Raw genomic sequence first — 23,883 nt, 5'->3', positions numbered from 1 at the left:
CGGCTCAGAAGTGACCTCCTCAATGCAGTTAGCCTGAGCTCCCCTGGCCCTGGGCTCCTCCGTCAGAGCATTTACCCCATTGTGTTGTGGCTGTTTCTTAATGTCCCCTCTAGACGGGCTCTTTGAAGGCGGGGATTTTGTCTGGTTAATTTCTGTATTCTCTGCAACTTAGCAGTGTTTGGCCTGAAGAAGGAGCTCAGTAAACATTTGAATAAACATGTGGGTGGATGGATGGATGGACAGCCCGATGGATGGATGGATGGATGGATGGATGGATGGATGGATGGATGGATGGATGGGTGGGTGGGTGGATGGGTGGATGGATGGATGGATGGATGGATAGCATTTTTAAGGCTTAGTTCAAATATCTTCTCCTCGGCCGGGTGCGGTGGCTCACGCCTGTAATCCCAGCACTTTGGGAGGCCAAGGCGGGCAGATCACCTGAGGTCAGGAGTTTGAGACCAGCCTGGCCAACATGGAGAAACCCCGTCTCTACTAAAAATACAAAAATTAGCTGGGTATGGTGGCGAGTGCCTGTAATCCCAGCTACTCGGGAGGCTGAGGCAGGAGAGTCGCTTGAGCCCAGGAGGCAGAGATTGCAGTGAGCTGAGATTGGACTGTTGCACACCAGCCTGGGCAACAAGAGTGAGACTCTGTCTCAAAAATAAATAAATAAATAAAAATGATCTCCTCTGTTTAGCCAGCAAGCCACAGCAGGGGTTCTTGTCCTATTCAGTCATCCATTTGTCATGGGCCGGATCACTCAGGCCGGAAGGAACACCTTTGCCTTCATGTGCATGGGAATGTGAAGAGGTGAGGGAAACCTCTCAGGAGCTTTGGAGGCCACCCAGTGACTTTCCACAGCTTCCTGTGGCTCCTCCCTTCCAGAAGCTCCTTTGCAACATTCCCACTGAGGGACTCTCCTGTGTGTGTGGAACTCCCTGCCTCCTGAGGGGTCCTGTTGCATTTTGGGAGCCCACCGAGGTTTGTGTGTGTGCCTGAGCGCACCGTGGGAGTGACAGCTGAATGACCTGAGTGCTCACCCCGTCCCGCAGCTCCTTGGGGCTTCTTAGCCATGTTCCCAGCTCATGCTGCTGAGAGAGGACACTGTGCAGGAAAAGCAAAATAAGAGCAGGAGGTTGAATTTCCGTCTTGCCATTTGCTGGTTCTGTGACCCTGGATACATCGTCAGCCTTTCAGAGCCTCAAGGCCCACCTCATGGTTGATTTTGAAGATGGCCTGAAATAATCCAGCAGGCAGCGCCTGATACAGAGTAGGCACTCCGTAAGTGTGAATGTGGGCTTCTTCATTCATTGGAAGGCAACTGGGTGTTCGTGTGGCTCTTCATTGAAACGGGGATGAAGATTCAGAGGGTTTGGAGGAATCCAAGGTCATATGTGGAACTGACATCACTTTTGATTCCTAGACCTGTGCTTTCCTGGCTGTGTCACTAGTAAATCAAGCTCCCGAGGAGAAAAGACAGTATATAATAAGGGTGATTTTTATTGTAATGATAATAATAACAACTCCAACAGCTATAGTGCTGACCATGAGACAGGTGCTGTTCCAAGCACGTAATTCGTTTACTCCTCACAGCAGCCTAGGGAAGCAAGCACTGTTAATATCCCCATTCCACAGGGAGGACAGGGAGGCACAGAAAGGTGAAGGAACTTGCCCAAAGTTCCACAGCTGGTATCCAGTGGGGCTGGGATCCAAACGCAGGCATCCTGGGCTGGGATCTGTGCTCTGAACCCCTGTCCTGCACCGTAGCAAATGCTGGGGAGAGGCAGCATCCCTGGAATGAATGAGACTGTTGCTCTAGCCTCATCTCACGGAGCCCGCTCTGCCATTCCCAAACCCAGAACAGGATATCTTACTAGCTAGAGGAGGCAGTGTGGTAAGGAGGAAAGGGCTGTGAGGCTGCAATGAACTAAGATATGCAAAATGGGCCAGGCGCAGTGGCTCATGCCTGTAATCCCAGCACTTTGGGAGGCCAAGGCAGGCAGATCACTGAAGGTTGGGAGTTTGAGACCAGCCTGGTCAACATGATGAAACCCTGTCTTTACTAAAAATACAAAAATTGGCCAGGCATGGTGGCACACACCTGTAATCTCAGCTACTCAGGAGGCTGAGGCAGAAGAATTGCTTGAACCTGGGACACGGAGATTCCAGTAAGCCGAGATTGTGCCACCACACTCCAGCCTAGGCAATAGAATGAGACTTCGTCTCAAAAAAAAAGATATGCAAAACGTGTAGCATAGAGACTCTGGAAAGATGCTGATGCATTATTTCTGAAGTTCTCTGGATCCCAACCAAAAAACGCCCAGACAACTAGATAGGAAAATAAAACTCCATGGAAAATATTTACAACTAAACAAGGTCTACTGTTCAGGCCCACCTGCATGACTTTGGCATCTGTGCAGGAAAAAACAGTGGCAGAACCCCAAAATAATCAACAGGTATCCTCAGAAAGTGCACTAGGCGCTTTGAGGGAACAGCAGCTGAAACGGGGGGGCGTTTTGCTCACTCCAGGGGCCAGAGTGTGCACAGAGCCAGTGGGAGGGAGGGAGGGGCTGGCGCAGGCTCACTCTTGGAAGCTTTTGAATGTTTGCCACCACAGCTCCCCCTAAGGTCGAGGGAGAGACTGCTGGAAATGGAACAGAAATTGTGTAGGAAAGAGATCACTGTGGGAAGAGAAGGGCCAGGTAAATGTGGAAGAATGTCAGGAGGTGAGTTCTGCAAAGTCAGGAAGATAACTGTGAATGAAACTCTCTCCCAAATTCCAGGGAAACTAATTTCCTCTAAAGAGGATCAACCCAAAAGCATCAAGTTCAAATTCCATGGATGAGTTTCTATATCAAAGTACCATAGACTGGGTGGCTTAAAATAATAGAAATGTATCATTTTGTGGTTCTGGAGGCCAGAAGTCCAAAATCAAGATGTCAGCAGGGCTGCACTTCCTCTGAAACCACCCGGGGAATGCCTCTTCTGGTGAGGAATGCTCCTTCTGTAGGGGAGTGCTCCTTCTGTAGGGGGGTACTCCTTCTGTAGGGGGGTGCTCCTTCTGTAGGGGAGTGCTCCTTCTGTAGGGGGGTGCTCCTTCTGTAGAGGAGTGCTCCTTCTGTAGGGGGGTGCTCCTTCTGTAGGGGAGTGCTCCTTCTGTAGGGGGGTGCTCATTCTGTAGGGGAGTGCTCCTTCTGTAGGGGGGTACTCCTGTAGGGGGGTGCTCCTTCTGTAGGGGAATGCCTCTTTGCTGCTAGGCATTCTTGTGTAATTATTGTACTTTAAAGAAAAGGAGGAAGGCCAGGTGTGGTGGCTCAAGCCTGTAATCACAACACTTTAGGGGCCAAGGTGGGCAGCTCACAAGGTCAGGAGTTCGAGATCAGCTTGACCGACATGGTGAAAACCAGTATCTACTAAAAATACAAAAAATTAGCATGGTGGTGCACGTCTGTAATCTCAGCTGCTCAGGAGGCTGAGGCAAGAGAATTGCTCCTTCTGTAGGGGGATGCTACATCGCTGTAATCTCTGCCTTTGTCATCGCATGATCTTGTGTGTCTTTGTCATCACATAGCCCTCCTCGGTCATCTTGGATCAGGGGCCCACCCTACTCCAATGTGACCTCATCTTAACTAATGATATCTTCAATGACCATAGTTCCCAATAAGGTCACATTCTGAGGTACTGGGGATGGAACTTTGCCATCTTTCTTGGAAGGACATAATGCAAACCATGACACCCGTACAAAGTGTTAGGGGCTGAGTTGTGTCCCCCCCCCCAAATTCATATGTTGAATTCCTAATCCCTAATACGTCTAAAGTCCCTATCTCCAAATGTGGTCACGTTCAACAAGGTAATTAAGGTAAAAGTGAGATCATATGAATGGGCCCTAATCCAGTACAACAGGAGTTCTTATAAGAAGAGATTAGGGGCTGGATGTGGTGGCTCACACCTGTAATCTCAGCACTTTGGGAGGCCGAGCTGGGTGGATCACAAGGTCGAGAGTTCGAGAGCAGCCTGGCCCACATGGTGAAACCGCCTCTCTACTAAGAATACAAAAATTAGCTGAGCGTGGTGGCAGCTGCCTGTAATCCCAGCTACTCGGGAAGCTGAGGCAGCAGAATCGCTTGAACCTGGGAGGCAGAGGTTGCAGTGAACTGAGATCATGCCACTGCCCTCCAGCCTGGGTGACAGGGCAAGACTCTGTCTCAAAAAAAAAAAAAAAGAAGAAGAAGAAGAAGAAGAGATTAGAACACAGACATGCACAGAGGGAAGACCATGTGAGGAGGACACAGCAAGAAGTCAGACTTCTACAAACCAAGGAGAGAGGCCTCAGAAGGAACCAAACCTGCCAACACCTTGATCTTGGACTTTCAGCCTCCAGAACCATGAGACAATCCATTTCTGTTGGTTAAGGCACCCAGTCTGTTGTATAGCAAACAAATGCACAGCTATTATAAGCAAAAAAGAGAATAAGAGACAGAATGATATCCCTCTGGGTAATGAAAGTACACCAGAAAGACATGCCCAGACTAAATGAAAATTCTAATATTCTACCTTGAAAGAAACCAAAAGTGTTAAGAAAATAAACAAAACATAGAAGAAAAATGGGGCTGGGTGCAGTGGCTCACACCTGTAATCCCAGCACTTTGGGAGGCTGAGGCAGGTGGATCACCTGAGGTCAGGAGTTTGAGACCACCCTGGCCAACATGGTGAAACCCTGTCTCTACTAAAAATACAAAAATTAGTCAGGCATGGTTCGGCAGGTGCCTGTAATCTCAGCTACTCAGGAGGCTGAGGCAGGAGAATCACTTGAACCCGGGAGGCGGAGGTTGCAGTGGGCCAAGATTATGCCACTGTCCTCCGGCCTGGGTGACAGAGCAAGACTCTGTCTCAAAAAAAAAAGAAAAAAAAAAAAAAAGAAAGAAAAATCGAGTCAGAATTAGAAGAAAATTGAGAAATAAAGTAATAGACCAAAGGAACAAAAAGTTAAACATTTTAGGTGTAAATACTAAACTAGACGGAACACAAAAGTGAATAAACAGATAAATAGAAGTTGAAAAGTCCAAAATTTTTAAAAATCAAGGGAGAAATAACAAGAGATGAAAAGCTTGAAGAAAAAGTAACAAATATTCAAAATCTATAAAAAGATCTGACATTTAGATAATAGGACTCCCTGCAGAAGAAGCTGAATCCATGAGGGAAAGTACTGTAAATGATCTCAAAGAAATTTCCCATAAATTAAAAAAGAGATTTGAAATTCCACATTGAGAAAACATATAGCACACCTGAGAATATCAACAAGAACAACCAACACCAAGACACATTCTCGTGTAATTATTGTACTTTAAAGAAAAGGAGGAAGGCCAGGTGTGGTGGCTCAAGCCTGTAATCACAACACTTTAGGGGCCAAGGTGGGCAGATCACAAGGTCAGGAGTTTGAGACTAGCTTGACCAACATGGTGAAAACCAGTATCTACTAAAAATACAAAAAATTAGCATGGTGGTACACGTCTGTAATCTCAGCTGCTCAGGAGGCTGAGGCAGGAGAATTGCTTAAACCTGGGAGGCAGAGGTTGCAGGGAGCCGAGATCACGCCACTGCATTCCAACCTGGGCAACAAGAGTCTCAAAAAAAAAAAAAAAAAAAAAAGAAAGAAAGAAAAGGAGGGAAAAATAAACTATGAACATTTAAACAAAAACAGTAAGTGACTTACAAGGGAAAAAAATATATGTTCTCATTAGACTCTTTGACAGCAACACTTTATGCTAAAATAAAATAAATAACATATTAAGGACACTCAAGAAAAGGTAAGCCCAGAATTTTATACCTAGCAAAACTGACTTTCATGTACAAAGAGCACAAACTATTATGACCATGCAAGCATTAAACTTTCAGTTACTTCTAGAACTACAACTAAATGAGTGTTATAAGGAAAAGAGTATAGTATGAATTACTGGATAGTCCAGACAATGTAGACATAGCACATTTATTTTTAAACTCTGAGCTGAATAGGGAGAGTATATCAAAAGTTATTTTCAATAATTATGTTAGTCATGGTAGCTTTAGAATGGCTATCCTGAGGCTACTGTGGAGGTAATGTGGGATAATGATGGAATACTCTATGTCCTTGAGGACCAGGATTCTGATGTAGAAGAAAGAATATGCCTTTGTAATACAGAAGAGATTAATTAAAAACCATATGGTGCTTATTTTGAATTGGATATCAGTATGAACTCTTGGTGTATATTATTTTTTTAAATGTCCACTGAAGAGGCCTAGAAACAATGACCAACCCCCTAGCACTGAGCCTCCCTAGTATCCAAACTGTGGTCTTGATAAGCCATTTCTCACTAAAAACAAAAACAGGCCGGGCACTATGGCTCACGCCTATAATCCCAGCACTTTGGGATGTGGGCAGATCACAACGTCAGGAGCTCGAGACTAGCCTGACCAGCATGGTGAAACCCCATCTCTACTAAAAATACAAAAATTAGCTGGGCATGGTGGTGTGCGCCTGTAGTCCCAGCTACTCAGGAAGCTGAGGCAGGAGAATCGCCTGAACCTGGGAGGAGGGGGTTGCAGTAAGCGGAGATTGCACCACAGCACTCTAGCCTGGGCGACAGAGCGAGACTCCATCTCAAAAAAAAAAAATCACAATAGCACATGAAGGGAAGCATCTCTTTACAGGAGTATTCCAGCTAATAAATGGAAATGAAATGGTAGAACCGGACTATCAGCATTTTGCAATCCTTGATGAATCAGTGGGCATAAGCCTTGAGCGTCAGTAGATGCTGTCCTCACAGACAGGCAGCCAGTCACTGTGTGGCTGTCACTGAAGCCACACTACCACCTACCATCTTGCCAAAAGGGACTGAGCCTGCATGGAATCAGGACTCTGGATTCGGCTGCCAATGTCCAGGAAATCCAGTGGACAGAGGACCACGCTGAACTGCACCATGAGGATGCAATCACCAAAGTCCAGCCTGTAGGACGCAACAGCTCAAATTCTTCAGGTTCTTTAATAGATAAGTTGTATGGAAAATAAAGGAGGCTGGGCACGGTGGCTCATGCCTGTAATCCCAAAACTTTGGGAGGGCAAGGCGGGTGGGTCACCTGAAGTCAGGAGTTCAAGACCAGCCCGACCAACATGGTGAAACCCCATCTCTACTAAATACAAAAAATTAGCCAGGCATGATGGCACATGCCTGTAATCCCACTTACTTGGGAGGCTGAGGCAGGAGAATTGCTTGAACCCAGGAGGTGGAGGTTGCGGTGAGCCAAGATTGAGCCATTGTACTTCAGCCCGGGCAACAAGAGTAAAACTCCGTCATAAATAAATAAATAAATAAATAAATAAATAAATAAAGGAATGGAGAAGAAACCTTTAGATTAAAATGGACTTAAAAGGCAGAGCAAAAACTTATTGATGGAGAAGTCTGAATGACTATGTCTAGAGATGCACGCTTATGTGAGAAAACTATAAAGAAACCCAGGTAGGGGACTGCCGTGGGACTCAGGCTAGGGGTCACTTTTGGGAAGCAGGAGGAGTTGAGCTCTGTCTGGTAGTCGTGGGGCCTTTGGTGGTTGGCCAAGTTCTCTCTCTTGACCTGGGTGGTCATTATAAAGGCGTTTGCCTTATAATAACTTGTTAAACTATACTTTCGTTTTGTGTAATTTTGTATTCGCGTTTTATTTTATGATCAAGAGTTTTAAAAATCTATCTAGCACCGTAGCTGGAACCCAGACCTCTGAGAGACTTTAGCCTCTTCTGCCTCCCTGTCGCCTGGTGATGTGGAATCGACTTCCCTGTGCTGGGCACCGTGCTTGACGCTGTCTGCTCCTTCGTTTATTACCCTGCTACCCAGCCTCACTGTGGGCTCTGAGAAGGCGGGACCATGTGTCCCTTGTTCACTTTGCTGTCCCTAGCACCTGGCGCCTGGCACTCAAAACATATTTGTTGGGCAAGTGAACCTGTGACTCTATTTTGCAATTGTGGATATTGATGCTCAGTTCGTGCAGCTGACAAATTTCCGAGCTGTGCTTATCCGCCAGGGCCCACGGAAGCCAGAGGGTGTTCCTGGCATTTAGGTCCGGCTCCAGTTTGCAGGAAGGGCCATGAAGCCTCCCCACAGAGCAGCCAGGCTGCAGAGACCACTGTCGTTCTCTGACAGAGCTGTCTCTGGGACAGATGCCCCTGGGCTGGCCACCTGCCCCTCCTCCCTGGACCTCGGCCCCTGTAGGAGCTGCTGTCCCAGCTTCCCCGTCAGCCTCGTGTGCTGTGGTTCCCCTCAGGCTCCAACAAGAGAAGACAGACACGGTCCGCTGCATCAAGTCCTGCCGCCCCAACGATGTCACGTGCGTGTTCGACCCCGTGCACACCATCTCCCACACCGTCATCTCGCTGCCCACCTTCCGCGAGTTCACCCGCCCTGAAGGTGAGTGGAATGGGCTTGGGGGTCCCAGGGCCCCTTAGGGCCCCCCTCAGCTTCAGCTGAGGGCTTGGCCTACAGGAGCCATTCCTTGTAAGACATGGCCCGGGCTTTGAAATGCGGAACTTTCTTTGTGTCTGTGTATCGCCCCCCACTCCCCGCATCCACCGGCACAGCAGCATTTGGCCCCTTCTCAGCTCTCCGTTCAGGCGTCTTTGTCATGGGTCACAGTTGTTCTGCAGAGAGCCATGAAGCGCTGATTCTGTGACCAGCACTGGAGAATCAGGGAGGAACTCCGGGAGGAAGTGACGGCCAGGCTGGGTCCTGGGTGGAGGTATTCGAGTGAAAGGGGGAGAAGGGGAGAGGAGGGTGCCCAGTGGAGCAGGACGCGGCCGGAAGGGCCTGGAGGTGTGGGGGACAGTGTGGGCATTTGAGGAACTCAGCCAAGGTTTTCTGCTGGAGTGGTAGAGGCGTGGCAGGAGGTGGGCTGGAAGGATAAACAGGAGACTAAAATTGGAGTTGGGCCTTCAACCCCCAGGCTTGGGGGAACCATCGGAAGGTTGCAGTGGGCGAGGTTTGCATATGGAAACATCATCCTGTTGACCCAGGGCCAGGTGAACTGGAGGGGCCTGACTGGAAGCAGGAAGCTCAGGTGTAACCCAGTCAGTGCTCCCACACCCTGGCCTGGCTCTCTAGGAAGCTCCTGGCATGCAGTGTAGACATGTTGTGTAGCCTGCCATCACTGCACTATTTCTCTGGAGCTGGGCCGGGGCTGCGTGCTCCCAAGCCTGGCAGAGGGCTATGGATGGAGCACTGCCCTGTTCACCTCGCTTTTGGGCTGTGTTGCCCGTGTGCCTGGTCCCCAGCCATCCCCGCCCTCTAGGGAGTCCCCATCCCTGGCCTGCAGAGAAGCTTGCCATGATGAGTTCATTCAGCAGCCGTGGACGGAGCCCCTCTGTGTCAGGCTCTGGGGACATGGTGATAAGAAGGGGTCCTCCTACCCTCTCAGGGGAGGCATACAATGGAGCCAGCTGTGAGGACACCAGTGTTTACACAACACAACCATGCAGTGGGGGATGGGGGAGGAGAGGCTCCCCCAGCATGTGGTTGCCCAAGGAGCGGTCCCCAGTCCCAGCCCCCCAGGCTTACCCCTCCCAAAAAGGAACGGCACTGAATCGCCACAGGGTGGCACAGACTCAGGTCAGAGAAAATAACTAACTGGTATTTGCCTTTTGCAAAATGATGGGGTTTCACCAAACCACATACAAATCCTTCCCAAATCCCTGGTGGCTGGTTTTGTGGCCTCTTGGGCCAGCCCCAATCTGAGTGTTGGTTATCGCAGGGAGCTGAGTGCCGTTGGAACACCTGTTAGCATCTCGGGCCCAGGAAATCCAGACCCTGACCCTAAGTGCTGAGAGGACCTTTAGTGGATCCCCGCTGGCTTCCTTCCTCACCTTACAGGGTGAGGAAACTGAGGCCCACAGAGAGGACTCCCCCCAGACAGCCCAGAGCTGGGGCTGCCCTGCTTCACTGTCTGATCTGGGAGATGGACGCACCCCCTAGAGAGCCCAGGCCACCCTGAGCGGTGGCCCCCTGACCCGCAGCACTATAGATGGGAGAGGGGCCCACTCCTCTGGCCTTCCTGCTCTCTCCCTCTGTCCCCCCACTCGCTTCCCTCCTCTGGCCCCCACCTTCATGAATATTCACAGTGACTGATGACTTCTCACCAGCCCTGCCTCTGATTAGCTCTGCGCCCCCAAGGAAGATCCAAAATCTCTGTTTCCCCCTCGATAAAACAGGGATAGGCTATGATATAGGAAGGTCCAGACCCCCTCCACCCTCCCTGCACGGGGGATCTCTGGCTTCATTGATGTTGCCTCGTGAAAGGGCCCTGGGTTAGGTCTTCATTCCCGGAGGGCAAGTTCCTGGGGCCGAGTTACTGGGACTGGGGCTGGGGCCAGGCTGTGCTGAGCCCTCCTCCATGCTGTGCCTCTGCAGAGATCATCTTCCTCCGGGCCATCACGCCACCGCACCCTGCCAGCCAGGCTAACATCATCTTTGACATAACGGAAGGGAACCTGCGGGACTCCTTTGACATCATCAAGCGCTACATGGACGGCATGACCGTGGGTGAGTGGCCGGGAATATCAGCTCTATCCAGGCACCCCTCCCCGTCCACCCCCAAACCTCTCTGGCCCAGCCCAACTCCCATCTGAGTCCCCTCCCCAGATCCAAGCCCACGCAACCTTCAGGGCCCAGAGCCGAGGCCACTACAGCTCCCAATCGGTCTCAGCCGGAGGAACGGCCAGAGTGGGAGCTCCTGCCTGGGATCCGACCCTAGCTGTGCCACCCGCTCTCTAGGTGACCCCTCTGGGTCTCGGTCTCCCTGCCTGTAAAATGGATGGGTTCCAGAAAGCTCTGCTTCTCACAACCATGAATTTCAAATGATACCACCCAAGTAAAGCGCTTGTCCTGGGGCTGGCACAGTCCCGCGGTTGGTGGGAGCTAAGAGGATTGTCATTCTTGGGGTGCAATGGGAGGGATAGCAAAGTAGGAATCAGAGGACCTGAGCTCTGGTCTCTCAGCCTTGGAACTAGCCGGACTCGCCATGTGGTCTTGAGTAGTAGTCATCCCCTCCCCACGCATCAGTTGGTAAGAGGACCAAGGCCGCTCTGTGTGCACGGCCCATCGGAACGGGGAACTCACTGCTCTTTCTCCCTGGAGAATCCGGTGTTTGGGGAGCGGGAAGGGAGGCTGGGGCATGAGGGGACTGTGGAAGTCCTGTTGGTGGATGCAGGCTGGGGAAGTTGTTTACAGGCTGGGGCAGGGCCCTCCCTGGCTAGGAATGGGCTTTAATGACGACTTACTCATGCGAAAAAAAATCCAGGCCCACTCCACTCCGCACACTTGTTTCTGTCATTCACAGCCCCTCTCCTGAACCGTCACATTTGAAAAGATTTACAGTCATGGGAAATGAAAACGGTGGCATCTGCCATTTTGGACTTAGATTTATACGCTGAACACTTTCAAAGCAGCTGAGCAACGGACAGACAGTCCCTGCCCTCCCCTGGGCCTCAGTTTCCCCATTGTGAACTGGGAGGAGTGGGCTTCATAGTCCCTCAGGCGCTGGATTCCGGGAGGCCCTAACCAGAGCCGGCGACGGTGCAGTGCGCACTGCGCAGAGCGTTTGGGGGCGCGGCCTCCAGGTGGCGCTGTTGGACCTTGGAAGCTCAGCCCTTGCCGGCCAAACCCTGACGGTTGTTAAAACCGGCAGCTGGAGAAAGGGAATCGTTATTCCCCTCTTGCCAAAGAGCCATTTATAGCACCTTTACAAGCTTTTAAATGGGTTTGCATGTTGTAAACATGACTGAGTCACTGGGGGGGCTCCCCACGCCAGCCTCCTCCTGCGCTAACTGGCAGCAGGAATAATTAGTTAATTACAATTAATGGTGCATTAGCCCTTGCGTGATTCCAAGGGGAAGGCACATGGTTCAGTTATCGGCTGTTGTGAAACTTGCTGCTTGCCCTTGAGTCACTCCCCACTCTGGGCCTCAGTTTCCCCCATTGTGAAATGAGAGTTTAGATGAAGAGAGCCTTGAGGGCCCTCCAGGCCCCTGTGCAGGAGGGCAGGCAGGAGGAGGTTGGATCAGGGGTTTGTCCTGCCCTACTGGGTGGGTGGAATATGCACCCTGACACTGGCCCACAGCCACCCCCGGCCCAAAGGGGCCAGCCCTGTGCTTGATGCTGGGCCTGCAGGTGTGGCTGGGACATGGCCCAGCCCTCAGGTGATTTCCAGATCTTGGAACATGGGAGTTTAGAATCCTAGGACCTTCCAGTTCACTCCCTCATTCTTTCCGTTTCTGAACTCTTCCTGAGGCCCTGCCTGTGCCTGACCCTGGGCTGAGCCTTGCAGATACAGAGAGGGATAAATACCACATAACCCCTGTGGGCTTTGCATCTCAGCAGCAGGGAGAAGCCACCCCATATCAGATCATCAACATGTGATGCCAAAATAGGCATGCACAGAGAGAGACAGGCCTTGATGGCCTGTGGAGGCTCTCTCAGGGGAGGTCTCCTGGCAGGTTTTGCGTCTTTAGTTCCCACCTACATCCTTCCTGGGGTGATCCAGGCCAAGAGGATGGGCAGCTGCTGGGCCTGGAACCAGTGCCCACCAGTGCCTTTCTCTGGCTGCATCTGCTCCAGACAGAAACAACCTGGGAGTGTCTGTTTCTCAGCTTCCCATCCACTGGGGCAGAAAATCCTGGCATGTCAGAGCCTGGAGGCTCCTAGAGACCATTTCTTCCAACTCCTTCTTCTGTAGGAGGGGAAACCGAGGCCCGGAAGGGCGAGGGGGCTTCCAGTCTTCTCACAGTGAATCAGGGACACAGTAGGCAATGGAACAGAGTACCAGGGTGTGAGAGATGATCGCAGGCACTGTCCCTGCAGCGAGCTTCTGGGAACGGAATGTGGATGAGGCCACAAGTACCCAGCGGCTTCCCCTAGCACAGTTGGTCACGGGTGCCCTGGTCTTTGGAATTCCAGGCTGGGGCTGCGTGAGGGAGGGCCCCAGCCTGGCCCTTGGTATTGTCGTGCCTGTAGCCCTGTGTGCTGGGAGGCCCCTGCCTCTTCCGCGCCTTGATCTGTGTGCAGGATGCCCCACCTGGCTGGACTCCTGGAGTTGACCTGGTGCCCCTGTCATCTCAGGTGGAGGACCGAGACCAGGAGGGCAAGCCCTGCGTGTTGGGACGTAGGCTGCGTTGCTGGTTGGCTCCTGTCTCTGTCCCCACTGCGCTGATCTTATTTCTCCGTCTGGGATCTCTTCCCTGGGCTTCCATATCCCTACTTCCTTCTCCCTCCTCTTCTGCCCAAAATAACTTCCATACGTCCTGGGAGCTTCCTGGTCCCTAGGGGCAGCCATCCCGGCACATGGCTCCTGGCCTGTCCACCTGGCAATAGATGGTTCCGCCGTTGGACTCAAGCCCAGCCTAAAGCAGCCCTGGAAATGTGGGGTTGAAACCTCACCGGCTCCTTACCGTTGCTGGGCACCTTCACCCCCGCATTCCCCAGTCCTCACAGACACTGCCAGCGACGGGTCATGATTGTCTCCCTTGGGCAAAGGAGGGAGCTGAGTTAAATGACCGCCTGAGACTGTGCAACTGAAAAACCGCAGGGCCTGGGGTGTTTTCAGACTTGTTTTTAGCAGTGCAGTTCTGATTCCAAGCAGTGACTTAGACAGAAACTCCTGATGGTGGTGGAGAGGAGGAAAGCGGCTTCCAGGGCTGCTGCTCCTGAGGGGAGCGTGGGAGGCTCTTGAGCCTCCTGGGAAGCCCCGTGCAGCTCTGTGCTGCCTGCAGTGCACGGCAGGGAACGCCGCCTACTCACGGTGCTTGCTGAACACTTGTCTGCTCTAGGCCATGCCCTGTGTGGACACTGGGTACCGGATCAGGAGGGCTTCCTGGAGGAGGCGAGGACTGAGCTGAGCGTCCTTGCACGTGAGGGAGTGACACTTAGTGAGCACCTGTGATGACCAGGAGCCAGGGCTTCATCATGGCCAGGACCCTGTGACGTGGTGGGATTATCTCCTCTAACGGAGGAGAGAGCGAGGGCCAGAGAGGGCAAGAGACTTGCCCGAGGCCACTCAAAGCTGGGGCCAGAACGAGCCTGGAGCCCAGTCTTCCCCAAACACCGCACCCCACCCCCCCGCAAAGAGCAGGTGCCCAGGGTTGACTGGTGCTGTCATGGGCAAAGTTGCTGTGAGTTTGGATGTCCCAGAAAAACAATCAGTACACAGGCCCCCGGGACTCGCTGTATTCAGTCCTCCCAAAGTAACAGAAGAGGGAGAAATGCCCCGAGTCCACTAAGAACCTGCAAGGGCCGGGTCTTCCTCTAATGTAGCCTTGAAAGACCCGTTCTCAGCGGGGATCGAGGAGCCCGCAGCAGAGCCCACGCCGCTGTCTTTGTAAAGGCCCCTCGCATTCCTCTTTAACCGGCTGTCAAAAGAAAGATGAAGAATGCGCTTTCGCCCTGTGCAAAAATGCTCCATTAATGCCCCAGGGATTCTCAGGCCACTACAAAGCCTCCTTATCCGGCTCTGGATTCATTCTCAGCTCTGCAGGCTGTAATCCGGGGTGCTCTGGGAAGAGATCTTTCAGGTAATATCTCCTGAGTGATGACTAATGGGGGAGCCCTGGCTGCAGCAGGGACGTGCTGTGTATCATCAGTGTGCGGATGAGACAGAAAGGCAACTCGGGGCAACCCGGGATCACCAGACCCCTGGGCTGTGGCTGCTGTCTGAGCCTCAGACCTCCTCTCCAGCCTCCAGATCTCCACTTCCTTTGAACTCTCAGGCCAGCCACGTGAGTGTCTGGCTCACTCCACTTACCCTCAAGACCCAGCATGTGTGTGATCACTTCCAAGAGGCCTCCCCTGACTGCTCTAGGGTCATGGCTGTGTGATAGGAGGGCCTGGCCTGCAAAAACGCCCTCCCTCTTTCTCCAGGGCGGGAAATCTGTGCACTCTGAGGCTTGGTTGTGGCCACATTTCTGTTAACACCCTGCCAGTGCCAGGAGGAGCTAGAGGGCCTGCAGGTGAAGTCATTCTTTGGCCTATGGACGCATTTTGCATGTGGACCTCCTGACCCTTGGGCCTACCAGGTTGCAGGCAGCTACAGAGTTGTCTTTGTAGTTTTTTGCAGGCCAGCCCCTCCTGTCACATGGACATGACCATGGGGCAGTCAGGGGAGGCTTCCTGGAAGAGGTCACACACGTTCTGGGTCTTGAGGCCGAGGAGTGAGCCAGACAAGTGGGACACCCAAATTCACAGCCATGTCTGTGACTGGCCCATGAACAGAGCAACGAGAGGCAGGGAGCCGGGAAGGGAGGGTGCAGCATGCAGTTTGGGGCTACTGGAGCAGCCAGGGTACAGGGAGGGTCGAGGGGAGACTAAAAGGGGCTGCAGGGCCAGGCCTTGGTGGATGCTGTCCTGGGGGCCATGGGAGCCACGGGAGGTCTGTGCTGTCCCCTGGGAGGTTTGTGCTGCCCATGGAGCTTCCAGATCCTGCTGCTTTGTTTAACCCACCGGGCCTCCTGCAGCTTGAGGTTGCGGTTGAGGTTGTACCTGCTCAGCAGGTAAGAAGACTGAGGTCGGAGGAGCTAAGTCCCCAGGATCTCCCAGCCAGAAAGTGTTCGAGGATAGGGCTTAGACCTGAACTGTCCAGCTCCAGGACTCCGCATCCCCATAGCCTATGTTAAGCCCTGATTCTGGTCTATACCAGCTGGTATCTACACTGGCTGGCATCTGTCAGCAGTGGTTGAGTCTGAGTCCCAGCCATAGAGGATAAGTAGTGAAGCACCTCCTTTTACGCAGTCCCAGTGCTCCCGGCCATGGGGTCTTGGGTCTTCAGCCAGTCCTTGATGAGGAAAGACTTCCCTGTATGTCCAGACAGTCAAAAGATGAGGTTCAGATGTCACCATTCTGCGGAATGGCAGGGTCCTGGAGGGTTTCTCTCCGGCTGTTTACCTGCCGAAGGCCTACTTGTCCTTGGTCACACAGGCGACCCACCAGGCTGCTCCCTGGGACCCCCAGGCCTGCCTCCTTTCCAGGACCCCTCCCAGCCTCAGTGATTCCCCAGTGACAGCCACAGCTGCACGCCGTGCAGATAGATGCTGGGGTTGGCTGCAATTTAGGGAGGCTGTTTCTAGGCCGGGGCAGGAGCTTCACGGCTGGGAATGGGCTTTAATGACAACCTACACGTCTTAGAGGACATCCAGACCTACTGCACTCTGCACACTTGCTTCTGGGCAAGCCCTCTGGTGTGACTTAGTGCATGTGTGGCTGGGTGTGGAGTGTGTGTGTTTGTGGGTAGGTGGGTGCGTGTGAGTGGTGAGTGCGTTTGCACAGGGTTTGATCTCTGCGATGTTTTATACTCTCTGGCTTGCAGAAAGGACAGTCCTGTAGTATCAAGACCAGACCTTGTGTCCCCAGCCCAAGGCTGCCCTGGGCCCAGGGACAGTATTTGGAGACATTGCTGGCAGTTTTGCATTGGAATCACCGGGTGCCTCCCTGTACGTCCACCCATCGTGTGCCCAGAGGCCCTTCACAAGCACCATATGCTGTTAGATCCTTGAGCAGCCTTGGGGGACAGCCACCTGGGGCAGGCATCGCCATTTATATAAGAAAAAAGGAAGTGCTGGCCCAGGGTCCCACAGCCAGCGAGTTAGAGCTGCACTTCCCAAGCAGGTCCTTAAGTCAGCTCTGTGTCGTCCCCCCAGCCTCTCAGCCCCCCAGGCAGCTCTAAGGGCTCAGCTGCTGCAGGGTTCCTCAGAGAAGCTGAAGGGTTTGGGTCCTCAGCTCCTGGGAGCGGCAAGGCCGGCCAAGCGGCGTGGCAGCGATGAAGGCCACAAGATCGAAGGGTGGATGACCAGCTGCTCACCTTAGACATGGTCACCTATATTACATTTAGGAAGGAAATGCCCTCATTGGAGACTCTGCATCTCATTAATGGAATCAGATGAAACGATGTATGTGAAAGCTCCCAGCAGTGCCTGGCACACGGTGGGTGCACAGGATATAAATGCTGATGGAAACCTAAATGTTTTGTAAATATCAGTTCTTCCTAATTTGGCCTTGCTGTCTGTCTTGAGAGTGGCTGTACATTCTAGCCCTGATCAGGAAGGAAGCTGGGTTTTGGTGTGGCAGTCAGGTGAGACGCAGAGAAGACAGCGCAATCAACACAGGAAGTAACAGAAGCAGCTTGTTACTCTCAGGGCCTAGAGAGGTGAGGAGCACCCCTTGCAGGGCCAGTGGAAAGGGGAAGCGCCTGCAGCATGAGAAAGAGAGAATGAGAGAGAGAGACAGAGAGAGACCTGTGGGACCAAAGCCTTTACTGGGGTCCAGGGTGTTATCCGGGCAGGTTTCCCGTGAGGAATTCCAACTGAGGGGCTTGGAGCAGGCAGGAGATTCCTGAGGTCATGCGGTGGCGGGTGGGAGTCACTGCTGCATAGACCTGTACCGTCGGGGTAAGTGCGAGGGTCTTTGGGTTGTATCCAGCTGTCCCATAAGGCAGGGGCCCCCAGGAGGTGGTGGTGTAAGGCAGTCATCTGGGTCAGCCGCCTTGAGGAACTGGGAGGAGGTGGAGAACTGGAACCCGTAGCAAGGGTGACTGAACCCTGCTCTGGTGTGAGAGTTAAACGCATATTCAGAATGCATGCCGAGGCGACGCGGAATGAGAAGCCGGCACAACACCCAGGCTTTTCCATGAAAGTGAACTTGACAGCCGCTTTCCCACATTGTCTGTGCTGGGTCGTGGGAGCCTCTGAGTTTGGCCAGTGTGTCGGCAGCTCCTGCAGCACTCACACCCCCGCTTAAAGGGAACTACCACGGTTTATGTTTGGAAATCGCATTTTAAATTCCATCTGTGGGTGTATATGGATTATTACCCAATTTCAAGTTTACTGTTTGAAAAATAGCAATGGCTTGGGTGACCCCTTTTAGGCAAAGCGTGACTGAGTCGGTGTGGCCGCGGCAAACTGCTCTGGGCTTGCGGCTTTGTTCTCTGTTTCCGGCTTTGTGACTTTAGGCAAGTTTCATAACCTGTCTGAGCCTCAGCTTTCTTCTCAGGAAAATCGCCATGATAATATTTGCCTTGCAGGGTAATAAGGACTGATGTTTGTACCTATTTTAACATAAGAGTGGTCTAGTCTGGAGGATAAGTGAGCCGCTGGGAGGAAGCAGTTTGGAACTGGAGGACTGGTGGGAGCCCGGAGCCTCCTTAGGGGACAACAGGCCAGAGCAAGGATCATGGGGCAGGGCCAGGACCGTCCAGCCCAAAGTGGCTCCAACTGCCCAGGACCTATTTAATAGGCAGATCTCACGGCCTGGGCTGGTGAGGCCTCCCAAGTCCTATCATCCTTGAATTATCATATTCATTCAACAAGAACATCCTGGGGTACTGTTCCATGCCAGGCCCTGCACTGGGTACTGGAGAACAAATCTACATCCCAACTTCGCATCCTGCTTTTGAGAAGCTCCCCACCAGCATCCATAGCATCCTGCCAGAGTTCCCATAGCTGAAAGTGCTTGTGGTTTAGGGGTTGGTGTCATCCCTGTTCATGTCTCAGAGGGAGAGAGAAGTAGTATGTGGCACGGCTGCTATGTACAGTTGAATGTGTTGTACACTGCAAAACCTAGGGAGCACCATTCACCGGTGAGTCTATTTGCAGCGCACAACCTGCTCAACTGAATGCAGCAGCCCCAGTACAAGGGCTTGTGAATGAAGATATCTACCTAGCTGTACCTCTCCCCCTGGCCAGGCAAGGCCTCAGTCAAGGCTTGAGACCATCCAGTGTCCCAGCCAGCAGGGCCCAGATCACCTCGTTAGAATTATTACCTCTTAAGGGGTTAAATGTGCGCTGCTGACCGCATCCTGCAACCCATGTGGAGAGTTTGGCCCGGGATCAGTACACATTACAAATGAGATTCAGAAATTCCACCTAAAAACAACAGCGCAGCCATCCCTGCCTGACGATGAGTGATTGCCCTGTCCTGGCTTTCACGGCAAATCCCAGGGATTAGGCGCTTTCTCTTTTCTGGGAGGCACAGCCCTGTCACCCCGGGGGCCACACCCTGGCCGGCAGCCAAGTTCTTTCCCAGGGTGCTGGGCCCGGCCTCCTCCGGGCTGGGATCAGCTGCGGCCTGACTCCATCTTGAGCTGGGGGTGTCGCCAAGGGTTCCCGGAGGTGAAGGGCATGGGGAGGAGGGTCTCTCAGAGACTGGGAGATGGAAGGAGAACACACACCTTTTCTGCTCCCTATGTCATGACCCCATGGAGCAGAGGTGGGCTCTGGGGCATCAGGCCCGTGCCCTGCACGACTGTGCGTAGCCCCTCTGAAACAGCTGCTGTTATCCCTCCTTGAGGTTATCAACCCCCAATTCCCCAGATACCAAAACTCTCAGAAGTCACCCCCGTCACAAAGCTGGTGACCGTCCCCGCAGCAGCTCCTGGGCTCAGGTCAGACTCCTCAGAGGGCTTGGTTGTGTTGAACGGAGCACAGCCTCTGCTTTTGAGCCTACCTCAGTGAGACACACAGGGGGACCCAGGGACCAGTCCCGGAAACCTCCCTGCTGTGAGTGGCTCCCAGACGGCCTGGGCTGAACCTGCAGTGACACGGACAGCATTCATTCACAGCTCTAGGCCTTAGCCCCAGGAGACGCCCTGTCCACATGAGTGCCGCACTCCACACCCCTGATCGGTTTTCCAGCCCAGGACCTGGCTAGGAAGGGTTGGCGGGGTACAACCTGCCCAGCACCCCCTGCCATGGCCGCCCCCGCAGGAGGAGACAGCGTGTCGGGGAGAGGGGGCCATCTTGCCCTGCTGAACCCCCAGGGGTCAGCTACACCCCTCTCTACAGCCCTTTTTGGTGCAGCTCAGGTGAGACGATGCAGCCAAAGAGGTTGGGAGATGACACAGCTCCACATCTGCAGCGTCACCCTGGACAGGACCATCATGGCCCCAGCGGGAGGGTGGAAGGAAGCCAAACTTGAGACACCTGCCTTGCACAAAGGCAGTGGTGCTCATCAAGGTTTGGGCTGGAAGACTTAGCACCTGGCGGGCATCTGAGAATTTCCATCCCCTGTGCCTGGTTGGTCCCCACAGACACATGCCTGAGCCGTCAGGGGCGGGAAGACAGGGCCGCACGCTGGGCAGGTGAAAGGTGGTGGGGGATAAGCAGGTGTTTCGGAAGGAGTAGAGGAGGGCCTGGAGCAGGGCAAGGGTGGCATCCGCTCACCCTGCAGTCAGCCCAAGGGCCCAGGCAGGATGGTGTCCTAGTGATGCCTGATGGTGGGTGACATCAGGCCAACCACAGCATCGGGAGCCAGTGGGCAGGGCTGGGCCAGGCCATGTGGACAGGGTCTAGGGACAGTGCAGGGACAGAGGTCCCTATTCTGGGACCTTGATGTGCTGCTGCTCTTGTGAGCTTCTGGGGGGACTCCTGCGAGGCATGTGGGCTGCTTCTCAGACCTGCAGGTACCCCGCCTCCCAGATGTCATCACCAGGATGTGAGATTCATGAGCACATCACAGAGCCTGGCTAGACTATCTCCCTTCTCATAATCTGCGTGCGTATCACAGCAAAATGTGCCTGGCCACTGGTTCCTGGTGCTGGAAGGCATGGACCCACTCCCATACCCACAGCCTGTGTTGCTGTGACTGCTGTGTTCTAAGCCCCACTTTTCACATCCATCCCTGCTGCCTGGCCAGAGAGATGTCCTTAGCCCAGAGCTTCCCATCTCCCTCGCCTGCTCCTACCCTCCAGAATAAAAAGTGTGCAAGGTAAGAAATTTGTGCTTGTCTGCCAGTTCTGGTTACTGCTGCATCTCTTAGAGTGGGGCTTACCCCTGGGGGCTCAGCGCTCAGGGGTGCCTGGGCTCCAGGCTGGAGAGAAGCACCCGGATCCGCCCACTGGCCCTCTGGCTCTGCAGAGCCGCTTGCATCTTACTCCTTCCTCTTCCCTCCACTCTGCTTCAGCCACTCCAGCCCATGCCTCAGATCCCAAATATTCCATGGCCTCTCTCCTCTCCTGGACTATAGCCATGACATTCACTTCTTTCTCCTCTTGGTGAACTCCTATTCATCCCTCAAAGCCCATGTCAGCTGTCACCTCCTCTTGGATGCCCTCCACATGCAGAGTGTGCAGCTCCTTCTTTTGTGCTCCTGCAGCACCGGATGAACCCCTTTTGCAACTCTCCTCATATTCATTCTCCCAACAAGTAATGTGTGTATCCCTGGGGGCAGGCCTTGCTCTGAGGAATGCAGCAGTGACTAAGGCAGACATGAATGCCTACCTCATACACTTTTTATTCCAGAGGCTAGGAGCAGATGAGAAACAAGCATAATATATACACGGTCAGATGGTAGTGAGGGCTGCGCAGAGCAGGGGAAGGGGATGGGGAGGCGGGGTGCAGCATGGTGGTACAGCTTTAAATCTGGTGGTCAGTGACATTTGTCAAAGACTCAGGAGCTGAGGAAGTGGCCCATACAGAGATCTGGAGGAAGAGGGCTCCGGGCAGAGGGAATGGCAGAGCGCCAGAGTGGCCGTGCCTGGGGAACTCCTTCTAGAAAGTCTGCCATGCTTGTGCCAGGGGAGGGGTGTTGTAAACAGGGAAACACCAGCAGTTGTGGCACTGGGAGTTTTTCTGCTTGACTTTCGATTCCACCGAACAATTCCTGGACGGAAGCGCCTCCAGGGGTTCATTCATGCAAGGCTGCCCTCTGTTACCCTGTTTGTCCTTGTTTCTTACACACACAGAACAGATGCACCCATTGGGGTCACCCCAACCCAGCCCCCGGCAGGTGCCCATCACTGGCCGCAGGATCCCACACACCTGCTGGCTTCCAGAGTCACCAAGGGGTTAAAAGGAGCTGGGAGCAGCCTCTTAGTCTCCAGAGCCTCCCACGGGAATGATTTGTGACCCTCTTAGGCTGCTGGTCTGCACCTTCTGAAAAGCTTTTAATATCACTGGGCACATTCATAAATTATTCTTTTTTAAAAATGAAATGTTTTAGCCAAACAGCAGTAAAGGCATGTTGTGCAAAATTAGCAAAAAAAAAAAAAAAAAAAAAAGAAAACAAGAATGATGATGGTATGAATCTTTTCACAGCCTCTCCTGACTGTCTTTAAATCTGTGAAAGGACCTCAGTGCCTGCCATTACCCAGCCGGCACGGGGCAGGGTGGGGGTGGGGCGGATGTCAGGTGTTTCCAGGCGGACCCTGCTAGGAACGTTCCGTCTGTGGCCAAGGCTAGAACCCCAGCTATCACAGTCCTTCAATTAACAGCAAAGCCTGTGTGGCCCTTGTGGTGTGCCAGGCACCCTTCTGGGCATGTATGTGTGTATATATATATCTTGCTCCTCATAGCAACCCTGTAGATCATTATCCCCATTTTCCAGATGAGGAAACTGAGGCACACAGGAGCTTCCAGGCTCAGGTGACATGACTTAGGAATGTGCACATTGTGTTGGGACTCTGTGGGGTTCCTGCTGTCATGACTTTCCCCAGCAACCTCGGAGAGGGCAGAGTTCTACTCTGTGAGGCCTGAACCGGTCCTAAAATCTCAGCTGTCGCCTCTGCATCCTGACACCGTGGAGCATGGTCCATAGTGTAGGTACCGTCACTGTTCAGTCCATGGCAGTGCAGACAGTCATCTTTCTGAAGATTTGCGAGCCTCTGGGATGACAGCCTGGAAAAGGGACACTGGGGACATGGTCTTGCTCCAGCCTGGGGGGGCTCTGCGCCGTGGCCCTGCAGCAGGGGGCCCCTTTCTGCCCTGAATTGGCTCATTCATGGGGCCTCTCAGGAGAAAAGGAGAAGAAAGTGATGGTTCTCCGCCAACCTCACCTGTCCCCTCCTTGCTGAACTCCAGCAGTAGCTCCCATGGCTCCAGGAGAGAGAAGGGGCATGGCTGGCTTGCCCCTCTCCTCAGCCTCTCCCCTCGCCCTCCCTCCTTTACTCATCTGCTCAGGGAAACTGAGAGCACCAAGCGGCCTCGCGTCTCTCCCCGCAGAGCACCCTCCCACCACCTTTTCCTTGCTGGGCACCTTGTTCTTCAAAGTCAGTTCAAGGTTAACCCCTTGGGGAAGCTTCTGTGAGCACTAGTACCTGATTTGGGGTGCGTATTTCTCCGAAGCTCTCCCAAAGGAGCTTTGCTTACCTTTATCAGCCTCTGCGGCCCCAATCCCCTGTGCCTGCTCTCCCAGTGGCTGAGAGCCTGTGAAGAGCCAGACCAGGGCCGGGCGATGTTGGTAACCCCAGCACCCAACGCTGCAACCACCCACAGCAAGCGCTCCATGCTTGTCAGATAAATAGAGAAGAGAGGGCTCTGCTCTGACTTGCAGGTGTGGGGCTCAGGACCCCCTCTCTGCACTCAAGGGCTGCCCGCCAGGCCAGCCTCTCTTCCCCTCCCTCCCTCCAGACCTTCATTGTGTCTGTAGAAGGAGGCAGAGTAGCCTTCACTCCTGGAAGGCAGAGGGCAGGACCTGGCCCCTCTGGTGTGCACAGGTCTTTGAGTCAAGTTGGCAAGACTTGAACTCATCCTGCCCTTTGTGGCCCCCTCACCTTGGGGGATTTCGAGGGATTCAGTGTGGCTGGGGCAGTGTGCTGAGAGCTGGGCTGGACGGGGCCATGGGCCTCAGCAAGGTGCGTCTCACCTGCTGTGAGCCCGGGTGGGGGTAGGGTGGAGGGTGAGAAGAGCTCCCTGCAGAGCCACGGCGGGCCTCATGGTTGGATTTGCCTCCTGGCTCTGAGCACGGTGGGAAGGGGCATGGGAGGGGTAAAAAGGAAGGTGGTACACGTATTCAGGTAGATGCGATGAGGCCGGAACTAAGGCTGGGCGGGGTTGTGGGGAGAGAAGGGAGGAGAGTCTGGAGACCTTTGAGAATAGAATCCATTGGCCTC

The 23,883-nt window shown here is 53.3% G+C and overlaps 1 protein-coding gene across 1 annotated transcript in view; it reads left to right on the top strand.

The window, feature by feature from the left end:
- The window catches only part of FBLN1 (fibulin 1), a 97,404-nt gene that overhangs the window by 63,236 nt on the left and 10,285 nt on the right, over nucleotides 1-23,883 (top strand). The window contains exons 15-16 of the mRNA XM_007976078.3: nucleotides 8,296-8,438; nucleotides 10,431-10,562. Coding sequence (XP_007974269.3) covers nucleotides 8,296-8,438; nucleotides 10,431-10,562 — 275 coding nt within the window. The remainder of the gene's footprint in view (nucleotides 1-8,295; nucleotides 8,439-10,430; nucleotides 10,563-23,883) is intronic.

Source organism: Chlorocebus sabaeus, chromosome 19, assembly GCF_047675955.1.
Source record: "Chlorocebus sabaeus isolate Y175 chromosome 19, mChlSab1.0.hap1, whole genome shotgun sequence".
NCBI lineage: Eukaryota > Metazoa > Chordata > Mammalia > Primates > Cercopithecidae > Chlorocebus > Chlorocebus sabaeus.
The sequence above is the reverse complement of the archived record's forward strand: the minus strand, read 5'-3'. Positions and strand labels throughout refer to the sequence as shown.